Raw genomic sequence first — 20,401 nt, 5'->3', positions numbered from 1 at the left:
TAAACCTCAGTTTCCTCATCTACTAAATGGGGATACTACCCACTTTGTTGTCTTCCAAAAAATAAATGTAATAATAAAAGTAAAATACTTGGCAATGTGCCCAGCCATAGTAAGTGCTATGAACATAAAAAAATGACAAGCCCCAGTTACTTTTTTTTTTTTTTTTAAACAGCTGTGTGTGCTGGTTGGCGTGCTCAACACACAGTGTTGGGCTCAGCCCACAGCTGGAGGCGAGGAGGAGGGGGAGGCGGCCAGTGCGTTTTTTTTTTTAAATTTATTTATTTTATTTTATTTTTGGCTGCGTTGGGTCGTCGTTGCTACGCGTGGGCTTTCTCTAGTTGCAGCGAGCGGGGGCTACTCTTCGTTGCGGTGCGCAGGCTTCTCACTGCAGTGGCTTCTCTTGTTGCAGAGCACTGGCTCTAGGTGCGCTGGCTTCAGTAGCTGTGGCTCGTGGGCTTAGTTGCTCCGTGGCATGTGCGATCTTCCCGGACCAGGTCTCGAACCCGTATCCCCTGCATCGGCAGGTGGGTTCTTAACCACTGCGCCACCAGGGAAGCCCGCCCCAGTTACTTTGATTCAGTCTTGATAAACAGTATAGTTGAAATCACAGGCCACAAGTTTCCATGACACTTGAGAAACTTGGAGTGAAGATTTTGGTGACACAGGGTTTTAGCTCCTATCCTTTGTTTAGAAAGATAAAGTTGGAGAATATTTATACATGTTATCACAAAATTTAAGCTCTCCCCTGCCACCCTATTTACTTAGTTGGTCTTCTTATCCTTAAAGACAAAAGTGAGGGCCTGAAACAGGCTGGCAAATCTGGTTCCCTGCCTGTGTTTGTAAATAAAGTTTTACTGGAACGCAGTCACACCCATTCATTTACATATCATCTATATTGCTTTTGCACTACAATGGCAGAGTTGCATGGTGAGTAGGGTTGAGTAGTCAGAGATCCAATGGCTCATGGAGCCTCAAATATTTACTATCTGGCCCTTTACAGAAAGAGTTTGCCAACCCCTTGCTCTAAAACATGAAGACATCCTTATTAAGCTGTTCATCTTTGCTTCCTCCATGGCACTAAGCAGGAGGTTGACATCTCTTCCCATCTTCCCCAAACCACCAAGTGAGCGTCTGGCAACGTGCAAATGAGGCAACACTCAAGTGTAAAAGAAACCAAAGTTTTCAAAATGCCAGAAGGGGAAAAAAGCTTTATAAATACAAAAAAAAAAAAAAAAAATTATCAACATCAGTAAATAACAGGATTTGCCCTGCTTTACAATAATTTCTGTCCCTTAAACTGATTCCAACTTCAAAGGCCCATTATCCCTCATTTGAATTCAAACGAGTTCTTTACAAAGAAGGAACTACCACGGAGCTGCTTGTTGTTCAAACACGAGGGACCACAGTGCTCAAGATGGGGAAGGCCTGCAATCACATCAGTCAGTGCAAAATCTGCATTTTATTAAAGACATTTGGGAAGATCCATTCAAAAATACATTGTGCTCAGTAAAAATTAACCATTTCATGCTGATAATTAAGGTTACCATGGAATAGATATTTGTATAATATTTACAGCAACAATAGAAATTTTACAGAAGTTTAGAATGGAATACATGCCAGAAAAAACTTGATAAGATGTACCAATACATGATAGATACAAAGAGTTATATAAACACTTTACAAATGGTTCATAATTAGCTTGTGAGGAATTTAAATATTCAACACTTTAAATTCAGCTTGGATTCAAAAATTAAAAAGGTTAACACCACGTCACACCCTTGCCACAGTACAAAGTATGGAATTACACTTTATATTATGGATTATAAAGTCTGTGCAATTAAGAATTTCAACTGATTCTTCATCTACCACAAACTTAGATGTTACATCATTCTGGCTTATCCCTATTTTTGTTTTCAGGCACAAGCAGGGTTCTCAAAGTCTCCCTGCCCTGTGTCTTCCCAGATACCCCCTTCAAACTTCCTAGAGATTGAAGAAGCTCAGAATAGTCTTCTAAATATATACAGAATAACTACCTGAATTCAAAATGGCACAAAGCAATTCTTGGAGATAGGAATTAGGGGCAACTATTTTGTTTGGTTTGTTTCTGTTAATCAGTCCACGTTCACGTGAGGATTTACTTCTTACAATCACAGCATTACCCCTCCAGCCTGACTCAATCAGTGACCAAGGAGGAAACAAGGAGAGGGAAATGGACTGAGGTGACAATAATCGATTGTATATCTCTAGTGAAAACAGATTTTATACAAGCTTTACTTTCCATTTTGGAAAATCTAAGCGGCTGTGGAGAACTTAAAAGTTCTCCAGAAGTAAAAGCATCATTTTTTTTTCCCTTGAAACTGAACGCGTTGTAACTGGAGCTTTTGACAACTCTGGCGATAAACACTTTAATCCCCTAACAGGGACAAAAGTCAAGGCATCTACCTTTTCTATTCCTGGGTTTTGTCTGATTAGCCCTGAAGCAGAGCACTAGGACAAGCTTGTCTATGCCTGAAATGAATCAGATCAGGCTCTTGGGAAAGTAAAATCCCAAACCAAAGGAAGTCCTGAGGAATTCTTTGCAGTCTGTCAAAACGGAGGGGATGGAGGAACAGATAAGGCCTCTTTCTCCCTGATACTCTGCGCTGGAAGAGTAGTGAACAAGGCAACTTCTAATCTGCATACAACATGGAGACCGATTTTTAAGATTCCAAAGGAAGATCAAAATACAACCCAAGGATCAAATGGGGTTCAGAGGGCTTAACCTTGTGGGTAATGAAGGGCCTTAGAAGAGATACCAGTTTCACTGCCACAGTTCTCTGGCCCTAGAAATCCAACGTGTAGACTATTACAAATTTTTTTCTGGCAAAACAAAAGACAAACCTCCCTCAAACTTGGGAGTAAACAGTTAATGAATGGAAGTACAAGGCAGGTTGTGATCATATTTAATAGCCTATAGGAAATACACAGAAGGGTGGGTCAGTGCCTGGAGTGGAGAAAGGTGGAGTCAGGACCAGGCCTAACACTGATGTATTAACAAAGCACTATGGGAAATGAATATTCACATAGTAACTGACTTGGCACAAAAGTCTATGACATTTTATAGTACATTTGATTAAAAAAGAAGAAATAGAATAGAATAGGGCAGCAGGCCCATAGTTTCCTAGCCACTTTACTTCTACCACATTGTGTGTATACAGAAAGACAAGGGACTCATCCTGTCACAGATTCACTTTCTTGCATTTACTCATGGTTTCTAAGACAGAATTTTTTACCCAGCTGAATCAGACCTCAAGTTATTATATTCTATATCTCAGCTGGGCAAGATGCAGAAGGAAGAAATCAGAACCACTTACAAGTTTTTATTTTGCAAGTTGGCCCTTTAAGTCTCTAAGAGAGCCTTCTTGTGAGATTCTGGCCCTGCGGATTAGCAACAGGACACTTACGACATTTGTACTGTTGTTTCTGCAGCCCCTTTTAAAGAAACCATTTTTTTTTTAAAAACTGCAAATAAGTTTTCTCTGCCTACACACTTTATTAGTGATGAATTGAAGGAGGCAAGGAAATATTTCAATATTTTCTGACTTGGTTCAGTGTATCATACCACATTCCCAGTTCACAAAAGTATGAGTCTGTGGATCTTAGTGCTCGCACGGAGCTCATATCTTACTATAATGCAGGAGCTAACAAACTTCTAGATATAAAAGCACTGCTCTCCAGAAATTATGTTCTGACCAGGAGAGATTATGCAGATTTCTGAGTCCCAGCTGAGCTCTAGGAATAAGTCGCAATGAGCCATTGCCCTTGCTAAAAGTTGAGTCCCCACCAGGACCTAGGTGAACAGAAATGGACAGAGCCTTCTACATACTTGAAAAGTAATCCTCTTGGCCTTAAAAAAAAGTTGTACACTTATGAGTCATTCTCAATACTTAGCTAGAAGAAAATAAATGGCTTTTTTCCTTATTTACTCTAAAAAACTAGTTTAAGGAGTGAGGGCACTATGACGTTAACTAAGAGGTGCTGGGAAGGAAAACTGGGATAGCATTTCGTAGCAAAGCCCACTAATTTTCAGGTTAGGAATATGCTAAACTGTCTAACTCTACAACCACAACATACTTTATAATACATGATGCGACTGGAAACTAACCAGCATGGCTCTGAGCTTAGAATTAAAGTACAACTGCAAATGGTGAATCTTAAAGTACATTTTAAAACAGATTTAACCAAAGCACACGGCACAAGTACTCCTATAACAGCCACATCATGACCACCAATTAAGAGTTTTTTGCTTCTAATCGGTCTGTCATACACCAATATTTGTAAAGAGTTATTAAATGACTTAAATAAAAAACAAAGACATTTTCTTTTGGGAGACACAGCTAAAAGCCACGGATGCCTTTGAGCAGTTGGTAAAAATCATGCCAATCTGCCAGGCTGCTGCTTGCTTCTAAATATAAGCTTCATGGCTCTATGAAAGATTTTCTAAGGATGCTGACCTAGAATTTAAGTTCTCAAACACCTATAAAGTGACTCTGGTCTCCTCCCAAAGGATGCACCTTTTAGCAGGTCCAAGATAATGAAAACAAACAATAGGATTCCAGGGATTCAAGAATGGTGGTAGAAGACTCTTTAAGAGAATGCAACGCTAAAGAATTCATACCTGCAGTTTTGTAGCCTGCAGAGAACTAGCGCGGAGCCAAGCTAGTGGGCTTGGAATATGGCAGAGACAGGTGGGCTTGGAATATGGTAGAGCAGGGTTTCTCAGCCTCGGCACTACTGACATTTGGGGCTGAATCATTCTTTGTCTGGTGGGGGCGGTCCTGGGCATGCAAGATGTTTAGCAGCATCCCTGGCCTCTACCTACTAGATCCCAGTAGCACACCACCACCCCCAGTTGTGACAACCAAATATGTCTCCTGCCATTGCCAAATGTCCCCAGGAGGCAAAATTGGCCCTGGTCGAGAATCCTGCTGTAGCGATAACTCACTTGAGCCCCTCAGCATGGAGCACTTTTTGTCTTGGGCTCTAGAGAGGCTAAACCTCTGACTGAGACCAAACAAGGTTTAGTAAAAGTTCATTCAGAACTTCTGAGAAGAATAATGAGGATGGCGGCAAAGCAAAAGTAGAAAAACAGTAAAGCAGAGTTTCTTTTCAAAAGATCAGCGATACTTCCATAAAACAAAGCAATTCATAAGCCTTCATTCAACCTTTTTATCCTTTAGGAAGTCAGGGCAGATGATAGAACATGGATGTCATAAACTTCCCTTCCTAAAGAAAATGCAGACTTTTGTGACCTTAAGTCAAGTCCTTAATCTTATCACAGATGGCAATCTTTGTGAGGCCAATAATTCATCAACCAGAGGAAAATAAGTTAAGAGCTAAAAGAGGGCCCATTAGATTTGAGAGAAAACTTTACCATGTGAGCAGGAAGAGAAATATGCATGCTAGAAATGCGAATTGTAGATCATTTACAGCTTACTGAGGTCAATGAAAGTCAGAATGGACAAAAGCTGAGAAGAGGATAAAAGAGCTACCTCAAAAACACTAGTTGAAAACATTGCAGATATTTTCTGGCTCAAATCTGGGAATGTACGAAAAGTATGTATTGACTCTTCATCAGTTAGGTTTACTTTGCTCTAGGTAGAAGGCAATTATTCTAGCCCTTCTTTGAAGAACCATCACGAATATAAATGTTCTGCAAATATCTGAGATCCCAATGTTAGCAAGGATGAAAACATGGGAAACCAGCCCCTAGGTGACAACGAGCCTCAAATGCCACAGCATGGCAATGTGACTGCGCAGTTCCTAAGCGCACAGCACAGTGAGAAGTCTTTCCAGAGGAAAAAATGGAGTTTCTGGTTTGCAAGGGGGAATACAAGGTACAGGTTGAGTTTAAAAAAGAAGAGTTACACACCCTTTTAGAGTCATTAGTATCCAGGCAAAAACTGCTAAGGGTCCACATCACTATATAACTGGGCAGCTGCCTGGAAAAAGCCAGAATTCAGAGCTACTCAGACAGCACTGAACTGGTGAAAGCAGTAAGATATAAAAAGAACCGAAGAGCATGCAAACTATTGGTTTGAATCAAATTGTTTCAATGATAGTACCTAGTTGAGTTTTATTTTAGTGCCTATTACACTTATTAAAGTTAAATTAAAAGCACCTTAAAATGACCTCTATATATAATCAATACACATCATTATAGTAGTTATATAAAAATGCAATATGCACACAATTTAAGCTTCAAAGAAACTAAGACCTTTTTCTTTATAATCTTCATAATCATCAGAGCTATGATTCTTAAAATGTTGGGGGAGGGGAACAGTAACTCAGCAGATTTCAATTATAGCCAACTTGATTCAGGGGCTGATACTCTCACAATCCTGGGACAAGTAATAAATACTGAGAAGTTACCTCTTGGAGGGGTGGGAGGGGACCTTTAAAAATATTATTGCTAAGAGACTACTTCCGAAAATCTAATACTCTTGATGGATGATGGTATTGAGGTGATTTCTGTCAAGGATGGCCCAGAAACGCGGGGCTACGACCCTTGTTGGCCAAAGGCCTTGATGATACTTGGGAATAACTTGGGAGTTGAAGGAGATCAAATGAGGGAAAGATAAGTCCTGTTCTGGCCACGTGTGTGTGCGTATGTGTGTTTATTGATGTGCATGATAAACTTGTTATAAATGGACTGTCTCAGGAAGATGAGTACAGCAATTTTCTCTACATCTGGAATTGCTTCAGGAGCCTTTTAAATATATTGGAAAGAGCGATAACAAAAAAAGCATTTAGAAATAGAAATGCCACACATGTATCTCACACCCTACCAGCCAAGAGTCTCCAGTACAGTGCACAGGATTCAGGAGCATAGAGCTGGTTTGCAAGATCTGCAGATACCTTTTACAACCTCGCAACTCGGAATGTTCACTGGCAAATCTTTGGTCTATGCCCTACACTAATGCTAAGTAGAAGAGCACATTCTCTCTACAAAGACCCATGAGTAACCCTGGATCTGTTCTCCCCTCAGGTGCAAGGAACGTCCCTGGGCACGAAGAGGAGCCAAATGTGTGAGGACGGAACAGGCCTGCTGGAGTTCTCACTGGCCTAGCCAACTTTCTTTCCCTGTGGGTTCAGAAGGAGATGCTGCATCTCGTCTGCTACCAAGGATCGTGTCTAGAAGCTGCCGCTGGCACCTGAAAGTTTAGCAAGGTTCCTACCATTACAGTCACGAGCAGCCACAATTCAACTCCCTTGATTAGAAGTATAATACTCACTTCATATCACAAATGTATAAAAATATGGCAGATAGTGTCATAACGATACTTTCTTTAAATGATTATATTTATAAAACAGACAGATATTTACCATATATATATTTATATATAGAATAAAATACTCCTGATGCAATATATAAACGTTACTGTTTAGTTTTTATAGAAACTACTGTAGCTGTCCCACTGCTTCACAATGTTCCAAACAGCTCAAAATAACTTTACGTTTAACAGAAAAGGTATGATTATAACAGTACAATATTAATTAATTATAAATAAATGTTACAAACCCTATCAAATATGGAAGTTTAGAAAACAATTTAAGACATACAGTTAGTTCATCTGCTAACCCTTCAAAGGGATACTCTTGGATTACAATAAACCCCACATTTAGTCTAGGCGGAAAAAAATCTGTGGTAAGGACATCGGTCAACACATATTTTTCTGTCCCTTGCAGTGCCAAAACACATCCTGGCTTTCCCAAGTTCAACGGCGATTGCACTAGAGCTGGAACCTAAGGGGGAGAACCTGGCAAAACTGTCTTCTTCCTCAGCTGCACACTATCCACTCTCACACAAGACTCGTGGGGACTGGCGGATCCCTAAGGAACTCCTGGGGCTCTAAGATCCCTGACTAGCATTTGTGGCCGTGAGGAGCCAGCTGGCTCCACACATACAATATTGCACACACCTTGATAAAGCTGAAAATACTGGCTTACCACCCCGGCCCCGCCCATTCCCCACCCACCCCACCCCCGCCCCTCCCCTCCTAACCGGATTGTCCCTTTCCCCCCCACCCCCACTCCAGCACACATTACAAGGCTGTCTCTTTTAAATCATTCAGATTTGGCATTCGGGACCTATTTGTTCTGTTATAAGGGTGCCCGTTTGGCCCACTCTTGGCACCCAGCTGTTCAGAGTAGGAAGGCCCCTCTGTGGCACTCCGGGTCACAGACGACACGTGCCAACCAGGGTCCATCTGACCTGGCAGCTGGAGGGCCGGCCTGCCCTTTGGTGTTGGCTCCTGCCGGATGTTACTGCTCCCACCAGAGGCCTGGCTCAGTGGGTGAATCCGAATTTCTGAGAAGGAATTTTTGGCTTGTTGAGTTGTTAAGGGCTGGAAGCGGGGGTCTGAGGAAGCCGGGTGATTTGAGGCTGAAGAGAGATGTAACAGCTTGCGCAGTGATTTTAATGGCTGGCTCTGAAAGAAAAGATGAGGGTGCATGTAGGATTTAATTTAGAGTAGACTTGAAAGCTGGGAGGAAACGGAGCACAGACCTGAGATGACTGCGTGGAGCCAGGGAGGGCGGGTGTGGGGGAGGACGGGCCAGTCCAGCCTTATCTGTTCTTTTGTTCTTTTTCAGGCAAGACTGAAGTTATTTTTCTTTAATGAAAAAGCCTAGAAACGTAGAAGAAATCTAGAGCTGGTATGGTGACTGATCAAAGGCTTAGGCACCTTCTATCTGGCTGCATCCCATCTTTATGGGGGGGAGGGGGGAGGTCTCATGCGCCAACCATCAGGAAGAAGCAAAAGAAGGGATGTGCTTCTCCCTTTCGAGAAGACTTCCTTCCCAACAAATCCGCATAAAGCTGCCACTTAGATTTCACCTGCTAAAACTCAGCCATTCGACCATATCTAGCGGCAAGAGTAACTGAAAAAATGTAATGTTTCAATAGGTAGCAACATACTTGGCTAAAGATCGTGTACCCCCTTCTGTTCTTATCTCCCTGATTTTCCCTTTCCCTTGGCATTGCAAAATCCCAATGTTCCCTTTCTGCACTTTATCATTTTTTTGGTTTTTTACTGTTTTGAGGGGGAGGTAAAGTTTGGGCACTAAAAATGCAAAGCACACAGAAATAAGCAAAAGCCCTAGAGACTCTAAAACACAATTCACTCATAGGAAGCCTTCGACTCCTAACAGCCTGTCTGCTGTGGGCCTGGGACCTGGGCCTCATGGGCTGCTGCACTGTGGCGGGCACTTCAAAACAGGAGGGAGGGTCCCAGAAGCCATCTGCCCCACAGGCTCCTCACTGGCCAAAGTTGACTCACGCCCCTTTCCTCTTTATCAGGCTTGATGGGGTCACCGTCAGAAGAGGCATGGGAAAGCACCCTGACATTCAAGGCCCTCACCGCGGACCCCGGCACGTGGGCCGAAGCCCCAGCCTGAGGCACCTCTGGCTGCCAATCCTCAAGGGCCTCAAGGCTTTTAAGGGCTCAGCAAAGTAAAATGTTGATAATCTCAAGAAATACTAAAGAGTCGGAGGAACAGGGCACTGAAATCCAGGGGCTACTGCTTGAGCGCTGACTCAAGTAGAAATCGCTCCTGGGGAAGCATCCTCCATGGTCATTCCTGGTGATTTTTACAGCCCTGACCACCTGTTCAATGTAACTATTGAACAATCACAATAGTTCAGATGGAGATATAAAGTTACCTGAAAAGAGCTTCTCAGCAAAAGAAGTGGTTACACAAGGAAGGTTCTAAAACCCTGTACTTTCTCTCTCTCTCTTTTTTTTTTTTAAATAAATGAGGAATAGAACATCAGGCCCTCTCACTCAGAGCCTTGTGCTTTTAGTTCGGGTACACGTCCAATAACTGGGATATCTGGTTCTCTACACTGTCTTCGCTCCTCCAGCCAATATTATGTTAGAAGCAGAAAATATAAATGGTTGGGCAAATACAGTTGAAATTTAGGGAGCTCGTCTCAGCAGCTCTAAGTAACAGCTTATAGTTAAAGAGAGAAAACAATAAACCTATAAAATAGAACCTCCTCCTCCAAATCACAGAAATGCATGGTCATTTATAGGCACAGTAACATTTATAGGCACAAGTAACCCTACAGCCTCAAAAGCTCATGAGGGTTGTGAGAAACTTCAGTACAGAGGAATAAGAGATTTATAATATATTGAATATAACGAAAAACAAGTTAGATTATGTTACTATGCTCATTATGGGATGCTGAAAAGATACAATATTTTAAAATTTCCATCAAAACAGTTTGCTTCAAGGAGATAAGACCTCAGTTACCTGAAAAATTTGTGGATTCGGTTTCTGCTTATTCCCCCATTATGGCAGAGAAACGTGACTATACATACTTTCTAATATGCAGTTCCTAATGCGAATGTTTGCCGGTTTTCTATCAAAACTAGTATGGATTTCAGAAGCTTAAACAGTCTTTTAGAAAGCTTATTATATCTGTCTTTCAAGGCGCAGTTTGTAGGCTACCACCTTTAACGAACCCTTAATCTTCGCACTACCTCCTCTTACCCTCCCCTACATTTTATGGTACGCTTCACTTTTACCATGAATCATGGTCATCTGTGAATTTTCTCTCCCTCCTAGGCTGCAGAGTTTCTGTGGATTGGAACCGTATCTTATTCATTCCCCTTAATCGTCCTCCCCCGACCCGCAGGTGAAGACTAATAGAAGCTTGCTTTTTTTCTCCATTCATCCCGACTCCCAAGATGCATCTGGCTATTTCTGAGGGTATATTCTGGGGAGACTCTCAGCCTTGCTGTAACATTGAGAGGCTAAATTTCTCAACCCTGTCCTCTCTTCAGGAGAGACCGGTCACTGCAGAGTCTGAGAGTCTAGGAGTGATGCAGGCACCACTCACTTGGGTCTGTAGATCAGAGATCTTCTCAGGACGCCACTCCTTTGGTCTGCTGCTTGGGGTGCTAGCAGAGTGAATGGCTTTCTGTAATGTCAGAAGATCAGGGCCGTCAGAATTGGGCACCTAGAGCAGAATATGGACAAGGATTCAATAATCACACCAGTAAGCCTAAATAGGATATGCAACCACACGCAAGAGGAGAACGAAAGCAAATCAAACCAAACCAAAACTCAACCCCCTCCCCTCCAAAGAAGACTCAATAAAAAAAGAAATCAAAACTCTCCCAATGTTCACAATGCAAGTGATGCTAGTTAAAGTCTGCTGCCCTCTTAATAATTTTCCCTGCATTAGGAAAAATTGGCAGATGTCATGCAGCTTTGTTAAACCTCAACCCTCAAAGCATTCCCATGCTGTTAGTTTTAGTCGCTGTAAGAGAGAGCAGTTAAATTGAGCTGTACCAGGAACTGCTGCCGTATCCTCATTCCATATTGCAGTTAGGTTATGAACCAGTTCAATAAAACAAAAATTTGTTCCTGCTGGGAAAATGATCCATACACTGTGTTTGGTGGTGCCAAAGAAGTCTAGCAAGCTTTTAAGGATAGCAAAGTGAGAAAGTATGGTTTGAATCATATTCCCAAGACACTACCCAGTAAATCTGGGTCTAGCATTATGCACTATGAGAGTGCTAGAAATTTGTACCACAAATTCCAGACGAATGCAATTGGTCCACTCACCGATTCTGGTGGACAGAGGAGAGTGCAAAAGCCCTGGCCTTCAACTAAGTGACCAGCAAAAGCTAGAGCCAGGCAAGGAAAAAGCAAATCACCAACTAACAGAAGCTGTTTTTTCATGGAGCCTGCAAGCTCACCCAATTTGGTCAATTTCACTTGGTTTCAAAGAGACAAACTGCCAACCAAGTGTTAACAAACTTTGTGAGCCAAACCAAAAGACATTTGTTAATTGTAAATGTTAATCAAATTCTTTACAGGAAATGAGGGATTTTATGAATACTGTCTGCCAACAACTGGCTAATCAGACAACCCAAACTAGCCTTTCACTAGTTTGTTTGTTTAATAGCCTTATTACGCTTCAACCTCCTTAACTGATTCAGAAAATCCAGAATGTCGAAGAATTTGTATCTCAGTGAATTTATGGAACTGGCTCAGGTACTTAACTAGCACAAAGAGAATATGACCCCATGAAAATAAAAGACATGCTGTTGTCATCAGTAAAACAAGTTTACTGGAGCAGTTTTCAGGGCTACCATACGTAAAAATGGGTACCATGGGTGGAGTGACTACAGGAAGCTTTTTCAAAGAAGAACTATGCTTTAAATGATTCTTTGAATTAAAAAGAGGAAAGAGGGATTTCTTGATGCTTGGATTCTCCCCGTTGGTGGAATCTGTCTGCAATATAAGATACAAATAAACTAACTGCCAAGGAAAAAAAAGAAGGTGTTCTTATCGAAACTCCTAGCCCTTGGATGCCCTCAAATTGTTAAATATTAACAGTCACTGAAAGAATCTCTGTGCTGTGTGCGCAACTTGAGAGGTTCTGTGCCATTCCTCACCTGGACATGAAGATGCCAATAATGTAAATTCAAGACATGTAGAAACTTCTGTGTATATAAAGAACATTCGGACAGGCTCAATACCTATAGCAGGAATGTCTCTAGAGACCTACACACACATATATTCACATTAAGCTTACAAAACATTTAAGGATTTATTTATTTATTATCAGAAATAGGACTGTTACAAAGAATTATGTTTAAAGGGCTACTGATGAACTTCAATCTTTTCCTAATTGCCAGAGGACTTAAGCAACTAAATAATCTACCATGTAATCTGCCTGCCTATTAGGAAAAAAGAAAAAGACACCGCAAACCTTTCTGAACGTGGTCAACTCTTGAACCAGAAAACATCACTTGGAAGAGGAATATATCAATATTGCAGGATTCTACCGTTGAGGAAGAAGCCTGGTTCTACACTGTGAGAAGTATTCACCCCATGGAAAATAGCTGGCACAATTCAGAATACGCCACAAAAGTGAAGAAACAGAAAGTTCAATCTTTAAACTGAAGCATGATTACCAGTTGAGATACTAACTAGGGTAAAATTACCACGTTGGCCAAGTCACCATATGCTCTGAGGGCTTATGTAACTGTCTGAATGTGGAACTGAAGCCAGATTTCCCAAGGAGGCTTCCAGATTTGCTTGAGTCAAAGCAGGCATCTTTACAATACAGAATGATTTTCTGGCACGACTTTTCCCTGTTTTGGATATTTCAATTGTCAGAGAACCAGAATGTATATGAAGGTGTTCAGATCATCTTTTATTGGTGTGTATGAAGACATTCGAGTAAAATAGCTCATAAGGTTACCTGCTCCCAAGACAGGGATCCAGGAAGAGTTTAACTTGCATGTCTAAGGAGGCCACAAGAAAGCCCTCAGACATGTATATGTATAACCGATTCACTTTGCTGTATAGCAAAAAGTGACACAACACTGTAAATCAACTATACTCCAATAAAAAAAATAATAAATAAAATAAAATAGAGAAGCAACAAGGATATAATGTATAGCACAGGGAATTCTAGCCATTATCTTATAATAACTTTTGAGTGTAAACTGCAAAAATACTGAATCGTTATGCTGTACACCTGAAACAAATATAATATTGTAAATCAATTATACTTCAATTTAAAAAAAAAAAAAAAAAAAGACAAGTAGCCGGAGGCGCTCCACACCAGTGGGCCCCTGGCAGGGACTGAGCTAGGCCTACTATTCAGGAGAACCCACCTCCCGTTCTCCCAACTGATTGTGCAACTTTGGGCAGGTCACAACTTGCCTGGGCAGTTAGCAAAATAAAGGGGTTAAACTAGATTTAGGACCCACAGAGGCTTCTCTCTGTGCACTGGGTATCAGATTACCATTTTGTTGAATCTTATGCAAAGGCCACAATGCTTTAAATCTTTCAAAGTTCATTTACCTAGTTTCCTTTTGCTGAGTTCTAGACAGTGAAAAAAAGTTAAATTTAATTCTGTTCCAATGCTCATTTGAAGGAGGCAGAGTTAACACAATGTCAAGCTTGGGAGCCTGAGGTCTGCCAGGAAGTACTATGCTGAGTGCTTTTTGGAAATCTTACTCTAGATATCAAAGTCCTTTAAACATTTTTTTTTTTCCTCTTTTAATTAAAAAAAATGCAGAGGGTATAAACAACTTTTGGTTTGGAAGGCTTAAGTCATTGTGACCTGTGCAGAGATATTTTGCAGTTGCTTTACATATCAAAAACGAAAAGTATGAAACCCTAAAAAAAGTAAGTTCAAGTGGAGAGTATGTTAGAGAATAGTAAATTTCCTATTTACCCTACTCTACACTATTTAAACATCTAAAATTTGAACCAGATCCTGAATAATAGTCAGTCAACAGGTACATACTTGACTCATGCCATGGTGAGCCGCAGGTTTAACGTCGGTCTAAGGCAGACATCAAAAGCTAAATCTACATACAAAAACACCTTCAATTCCTGTGTCCTTGCTACTTTCTTCCACTTAATCACCCCACAATGGCTACGGGCCTGAGGTTAAGAAGAAAAACAAACTCGAAATAAAAATAACAGTGGGTAGGAGGAGGTAGTCTAAGTTTAATGTTCATGATGGATAAATATGTTCCACAGATGATGATATAAGTTTTATTAGCACTTTACATATTTTAAGCTTCTCTACTTCAAATCAGGTCTATTCTGTTCATCTGGTCTAAATAACATATGTAGTTAATATGCAACTAAGTGACATCTTGACTGGACCTTCTACTTTAAGTGAGTTTCAGTTAGCCATATAGGCAGGTTTTGTTTTTTTTCTAAATAAACATTTCAGGAATATTATGCAGCCATTAAAATGAAGATAATAAAATCTGTGTAGTAACGAGCATATTGTGTGTATGTGTGACAGAAATACTATTAAAAAGCCAGAATACAAAATTATACTAGAATGACTACTATTATTTAAAACAAACTAAAAAACCACCTTCTTTCCATAAACATATGCACAGGCCAAAAAGCTAGGAGGAAATATACCAAAATCCTAATACTAGTTGTGATCGGGTGGTGAGATTAGAAATGATCATTTTTTTCTCAATTTTTCTGTATTGAGCTCATATTTATATTATAGTGACATCATAAATGTAACAAACAAGCAAGTAAAGAGTAATCTAGAAAGGTAATCTAGGAAGGCCTTTATTAAATCCTTACTTCAAATATTATATTCCTTTTTACTATCATCTATCTCATCTTTACTCACCACTGAGTCATAATCCTAGACTTTTCATAACCAAACAGACCTCAGAAAAACTGAGTCTAATCTATTCATCTTAAGAGATGAAATCAATGAAGTCCATCTGAGTAGGTCATTTTGATTATGCCTTTTTCCTTTTTAAATAAACGAGAGTCAGTCATGTATGAAGTAAAACTAGAAACAAAATAATTTAAAATGGCTGACTCAACCTTGTCTAGTCTCAAAGGTGTCATAAAGCAAAGGAGGAAGAACGCCTCGTGTGGGTGAAGACGTTCCTGCTGGCCTGGAGGCCTGGCTTCCCCACGTGTTCTCACATCACTAACCAGCAGAATCCTTGCCTGGTTGGTTCAGTGATGTGACGTGCACAGTTCCATGCAGCCAGCCCTTGGTTCAGGTGGAGAGCTCTCAGGAAATGAGACTCATTGCATTTCACAGTTCAATCACAAGGTAAACATGTCCTACTAAAGCAAGCCCTGAAATGTCAAATACTATGACCTGTCTGTGACTAGGCAGCCCAGAAATGCACTTGTCAACATGGGAATCACATAACCAGCCAGGTTATCTGATATTATTATTCTCCATAATGAACGATGGTTAGTTAAGAATTTTAAGATTTAAACACAAACCAAAACCATCTCCTAAATTTTCACGTATCTTTAACCCTCAGAGAGAAATAAATCCTGCAGCTTCATAGTTTTTACATGAATATAAACCCACATGGATAAGATGTTTATTGAGAAAGGGTTAAAGCATTCTCTTTCATCCAAATTAAATTTCTTCTATTCCTGGAGATTCTGTTGAACATAAAAAAGGCTCTGTGAGAGGAGGATAGTTGTATAGAATTTGAGAAAGAAACATATACAGTATATGCATGTTAAGTCTCAATAAGAAAATAATTCACTTTGATTGTCACATACAAAGTGTAAAGTACCCACAGACTAATGTAGACTCATACGGATGCCACTGTAAATAGAAACTGGCCATCTACTTACTGTTTGAGATTTCTTCTTTTTCTTTTTCATTGACCTGAAAAAACCTTGTTTTTCCTTTTCCTTGAGTTGTTCAGAATGACTAATGTTTTCAGGACTTTTCCTAAATGGGAAGACATTTTTATCATATTGACCTTTCAATCATTCTCCTGCCATTATATGACAAATATAATGAAGACTAAAAATGCATGACACCAGGTTCAAATAGCCATGAAGAATCAAGCACATAGGTAAAGAGCCTCTAAAAAGCACAGAAGGAACTGAATCTCATCAACCATGGTTAATGATTAGCCTTTGGCAAAGGCTCACTCGAACTAGCAATTTGAGCATTATTACAAATGATCTGTAACTATGCTGCAGGACCATTTTCATGCTGTTGAAAACCTCAGAATTAGAGAGTCTGAAAAGCACACACTTTGAAGGATGGCTTTTCTGTAACCCTCTGAGAGATACAGAAACATTTTCAGTATCCTCGTTTTTCTATTTACCTTTTAAAAACCAGCTTAACAAGTTCATTATTACTGGCTTGCCAAGGTACTGAACATTAAAAAAAAAAAAAAAAAAAAAAATCAATACTGCTACAGAAACCTTACAAATAAAAGTAAAAATTGCCTGAAACTGGAAAATCCCTTTATAAAAATCTTATATCTATTTATTAAAACTAAATAAAAAATAGATAAGGTATGAAAAAATGGAGACAGGATGAATGCTTTAATACAAAGCACTCTTCTGGAAAAAAAGCTTCTAACTGAAAATAACGACATTAAGCTTCATACCACTGACACCACCAGGTATTTTAATACAAATAGGAGATATTAAAAGAGAGTAAACAAGACACCTCAGCCCCAAGAAGGTGACTATTTGTATGTTAACAGAGGCCCTATATATATATTTTTTAATTTTTATTTATTTATTTATTTATTTTTGGCTGTGTTGGGTCTTCGTTTCTGTGCGAGGGCTTTCTCCAGTTGCGGCAAGCGGGGGCCACTCTTCATCGCGGTGCGCGGGCCTCTCACTATCGCGGCCTCTCTTGTTGCGGAGCACAGGCTCCAGACGCGCAGGCTCAGTAATTGTGGCTCACGGGCCTAGTTGCTCCGCGGCATGTGGGATCTTCCCGGACCAGGGCTCGAACCCGTGTCCCCTGCATTGGCAGGCAGATTCTCAACCACTGCGCCACCAGGGAAGCCCCAACAGAGGCCCTATATTACTTAAATTAATTTATGGTCTTTAAAAAACAACTGGAATGGTGTCATTCTTGAAAAAGGCACATTCCACGGGCCCTATTTTGAATTTGAACATCTAGATGACTGTGGAAAACCATTTTCTCAAATGACTGAATTCCTTCTATTAGCTATTCCCCAAAATCAAGAGTAGAAACATTAAAGGTGACAGAATTCATTCACATTTATGGTTTTAGAGTACTGAACAGTAAAGTTACCAGAACATCTAAAAAAATATGAGCAAACCAGCATCCTTTACTTGATTAAACCTGTGTGAAGGCAGAAAACATCTATACAAACCGTTACAGATCCACATGATAGAAAACACCATGAAGCTATTTTTAAAAATCACATCTTCACAGATTTTTCACTAATATGAAGGAATATTCCAACTACAATATGAAGTGAAAACAGCAGGATTCAAAACTTTCTACATCATATGAGCCCAACTGTATTTTTTTAAAAAGGCATATATGTGTATATATACACACATTTTTTAAAAAGCAGGAAGAAAATTTTTAAAAATCTTAATAGTTATCATTTCTGGGTAGTAGGATTATTGGTGATTTGTTGTTACTTCTTTTTAATTTCAACAACAAATATGTACTGCAGATATAATAAAAAGGTTTTACAAACCACACAAAATTCATTTGAAAAGCCACGAACTCATGATCAAAGATCACAAGGGAAACAATTTAGAGAGAGAGAGAGAGAGACAAACAGACAAAAAACAAGAAGTAAAAACCATGACTGTTTGAAGCAGCAATGGTCATTTCTTCTTAAGTGTTTGGCCTAAAAGTTAATGGGAATACCAAAGAAGTAAAAACATGTACTGTAAGCTCAAGTGTTCTTGAAACTCATTAGGACCTGCAATTTTAAACCTCACCGAGAGAGTTCCAAGTTCTGCAAGTTAAAGTTTTGTAATACAACACAACCAATAAAATAATTAGCATTGGGACTCAGAATGATGCATTTAAAATTTTGAAAGCTAAAAAACTTCAGACATGATGGAATGAGTGAGAATGGAATAGGGAAAAGTTAAAGATTCTTTAAACTCAGTGTTGTAGTGCTGGAAAAAGCACTCTCATCCTAATGACAAACTGGGCCTATTCGGTCAAAGTTTCTTATGACAAGTACTGTTGAGATTAAGGAGATGAAACCCTTGGATGGGGCCTAAAGACAGACTGACCTAAACTAAATTCCAGGCCACAGCATTCAGTTATGTGAGGGTTCTACAGAACACAGCAGAACAGTGTAAGTAGTTTGCTGGAATCACAAAAGCACCACTCTTAGAATTGAAAGGAACCTTAGAGAGCATCTAGTCCAACCAGCAATACTATTCCTAATGTTCTGTAACTTCCAGAAGTTAAAGAATTATATGCTTATGATACAGCTTATGTCCTACCATAATGGGGTCTGCACATAACCTAGAAGCACAACAGAGTACTCAGATTAACAGGTAGAAGTTTTTGCTAATCAGAATTAAAGTCTAACAAAATCTCGAAGGTCTGCTGAGGGTCAGTAGTTAAAGTGCTTTCTGCCAACCCAGGAAATCTTTAAGGGGGACACATTCATCATGACCACAATCTCAGGATGGGAATGGGCGTTACTGTAAGAATGTTAACGTTGGCATGAGAGGAAGTGAAGGCTTGAGACACTAGTCCTAGGAGGAGCAGGATTTGGGTAGGAAGAAGAGTCTGTCCAATAAAATAAAAGTGAGAGGATGGGGGGGGTGGGGGAAGGGTACTGAAAGAGAAGAAGCAGCAGGACAAAAAGCCCAGTGTTTGCAGTTCCTTGTGTCCCCAAAACACAGAGGATGAATCAAAGACTCTCCGCAGGGTCTCTTCAGAGGCACTGGATAAACTAGAGCCCAGGGGGAAAGGGGAATGATGAGGAAAACATCCTCAAACTGGAGCTGCAGATTGGCGGTAGGGCCAAGATCCAGGTGGGAAAAGATTCCAGGGGCCAAAGCAAAAAAGAAAATAAATTACCCTTGGACTAGAGGATGAAAGCTAGGAGTAAGGCATGAGTATGCATGCATCACAAAAGACACAAAAGGAAGTCAAAGAGAAAGAAAGAGTGCCAGTCGGGGAGAGAGAGGGAGACAGAGAGGGAAAAGACAAAGAGAGGGAGAAGCTACACTGAATCATACACATACAGAGAATTAACAGAGAAAGAGAAGGAGAAAAGCCTGTGAGAGAGACTCAGGGATGGAGAGAAGCTGCCTGGAACACAGGCACCTAAAAAGCTGTGTGCTGTACAAATGAATGAAAAGACTTGAACATTTATAACCAGTAGTGCACCCAAAGGGTAAGAGTGAGCCGCATGACTTAATCTCATTTGTGAATTCTGGACCCTGCTATTGATTCTACCTGGTACGGTCAACAGTGTGTGCTGAGCTGAGCTAACTAACTGTACAGACAACAGATGGTTTCAAGAGGAGTAGCACAAGAGAAGGGCAAGTGGGTGATCACATAAATCACAGGGACAGGAGCTTTCAGAAGGACCACCCAGCTAGTCACTTGGCACAGTGGGGGGTGGGGTGGGCAGTGAGGATGATGGGGGAGGGGTGTGGGGGGGCGGTTAACAATAACAGTCTCCTTCCTAAACAGTCATGGGACTCGAACAGTATCTACCACAACAGCTACTACTTCCATAAGGGGTTAAGAGGAAAGAGAATTCAAAAGACTCACCTAAAAAAAGGAAGGAATTAAAACTGACTGAATCAAAGCCAACCAACACTTACAGAGTACTGTGTATGCACCAGGATCTGTGTTAGGTGTTGGAGATACAGAGAAAAACTAAAACAAGGAGTGTGACCTCAAGCTGCTCACAGACTCAAGGCAAGAGACCCACAGGTTTGACGGAGGGCCAGGAAGCGCCAGCATAATCCCCCCAAGAGCAGCAGCATGAAGGCGCGCAGAAGAGGAGAGACGCTTACTCTGTGACACTTTCCCTGCCACCCTCCCGCCCTGCCAGTGTGACTAGGGTGGGTCGGCTAATGTCTGAGAGTAGGA

The 20,401-nt window shown here is 40.5% G+C and overlaps 1 protein-coding gene across 4 annotated transcripts in view; it reads right to left on the bottom strand.

The window, feature by feature from the left end:
* Window positions 1–8,072: 8,072 nt before the first annotated feature.
* CDKL5 (cyclin dependent kinase like 5) overlaps window positions 8,073–20,401 on the bottom strand; it is a 188,907-nt gene continuing 176,578 nt past the window's right edge. For 2 of the 4 annotated variants that reach the window (XM_082375528.1, XM_082375529.1), the window contains 3 exons: window positions 16,168–16,267; window positions 10,886–11,005; window positions 8,073–8,471 (listed from right to left, as the gene is read on the bottom strand). In XM_082375528.1, coding sequence (XP_082231654.1) covers window positions 8,085–8,471; window positions 10,886–11,005; window positions 16,168–16,267 — 607 coding nt within the window. In that variant the 3' untranslated portion in view covers window positions 8,073–8,084. Of the gene's footprint in view, window positions 8,472–10,885; window positions 11,006–11,063; window positions 11,419–12,165; window positions 12,289–16,167; window positions 16,268–20,401 lie in introns of those variants that run through there. The other 2 variants (XM_082375527.1, XM_082375530.1) reach the window with 2 other exon arrangements.

This window comes from Balaenoptera borealis, assembly GCF_965194805.1.
Source record: "Balaenoptera borealis genome assembly, chromosome: X".
NCBI classification, from domain to species: domain Eukaryota; kingdom Metazoa; phylum Chordata; class Mammalia; order Artiodactyla; family Balaenopteridae; genus Balaenoptera; species Balaenoptera borealis.
Note: the sequence above shows the minus strand (reverse complement) of the source record. Positions and strands in the feature narration are given on the sequence as shown.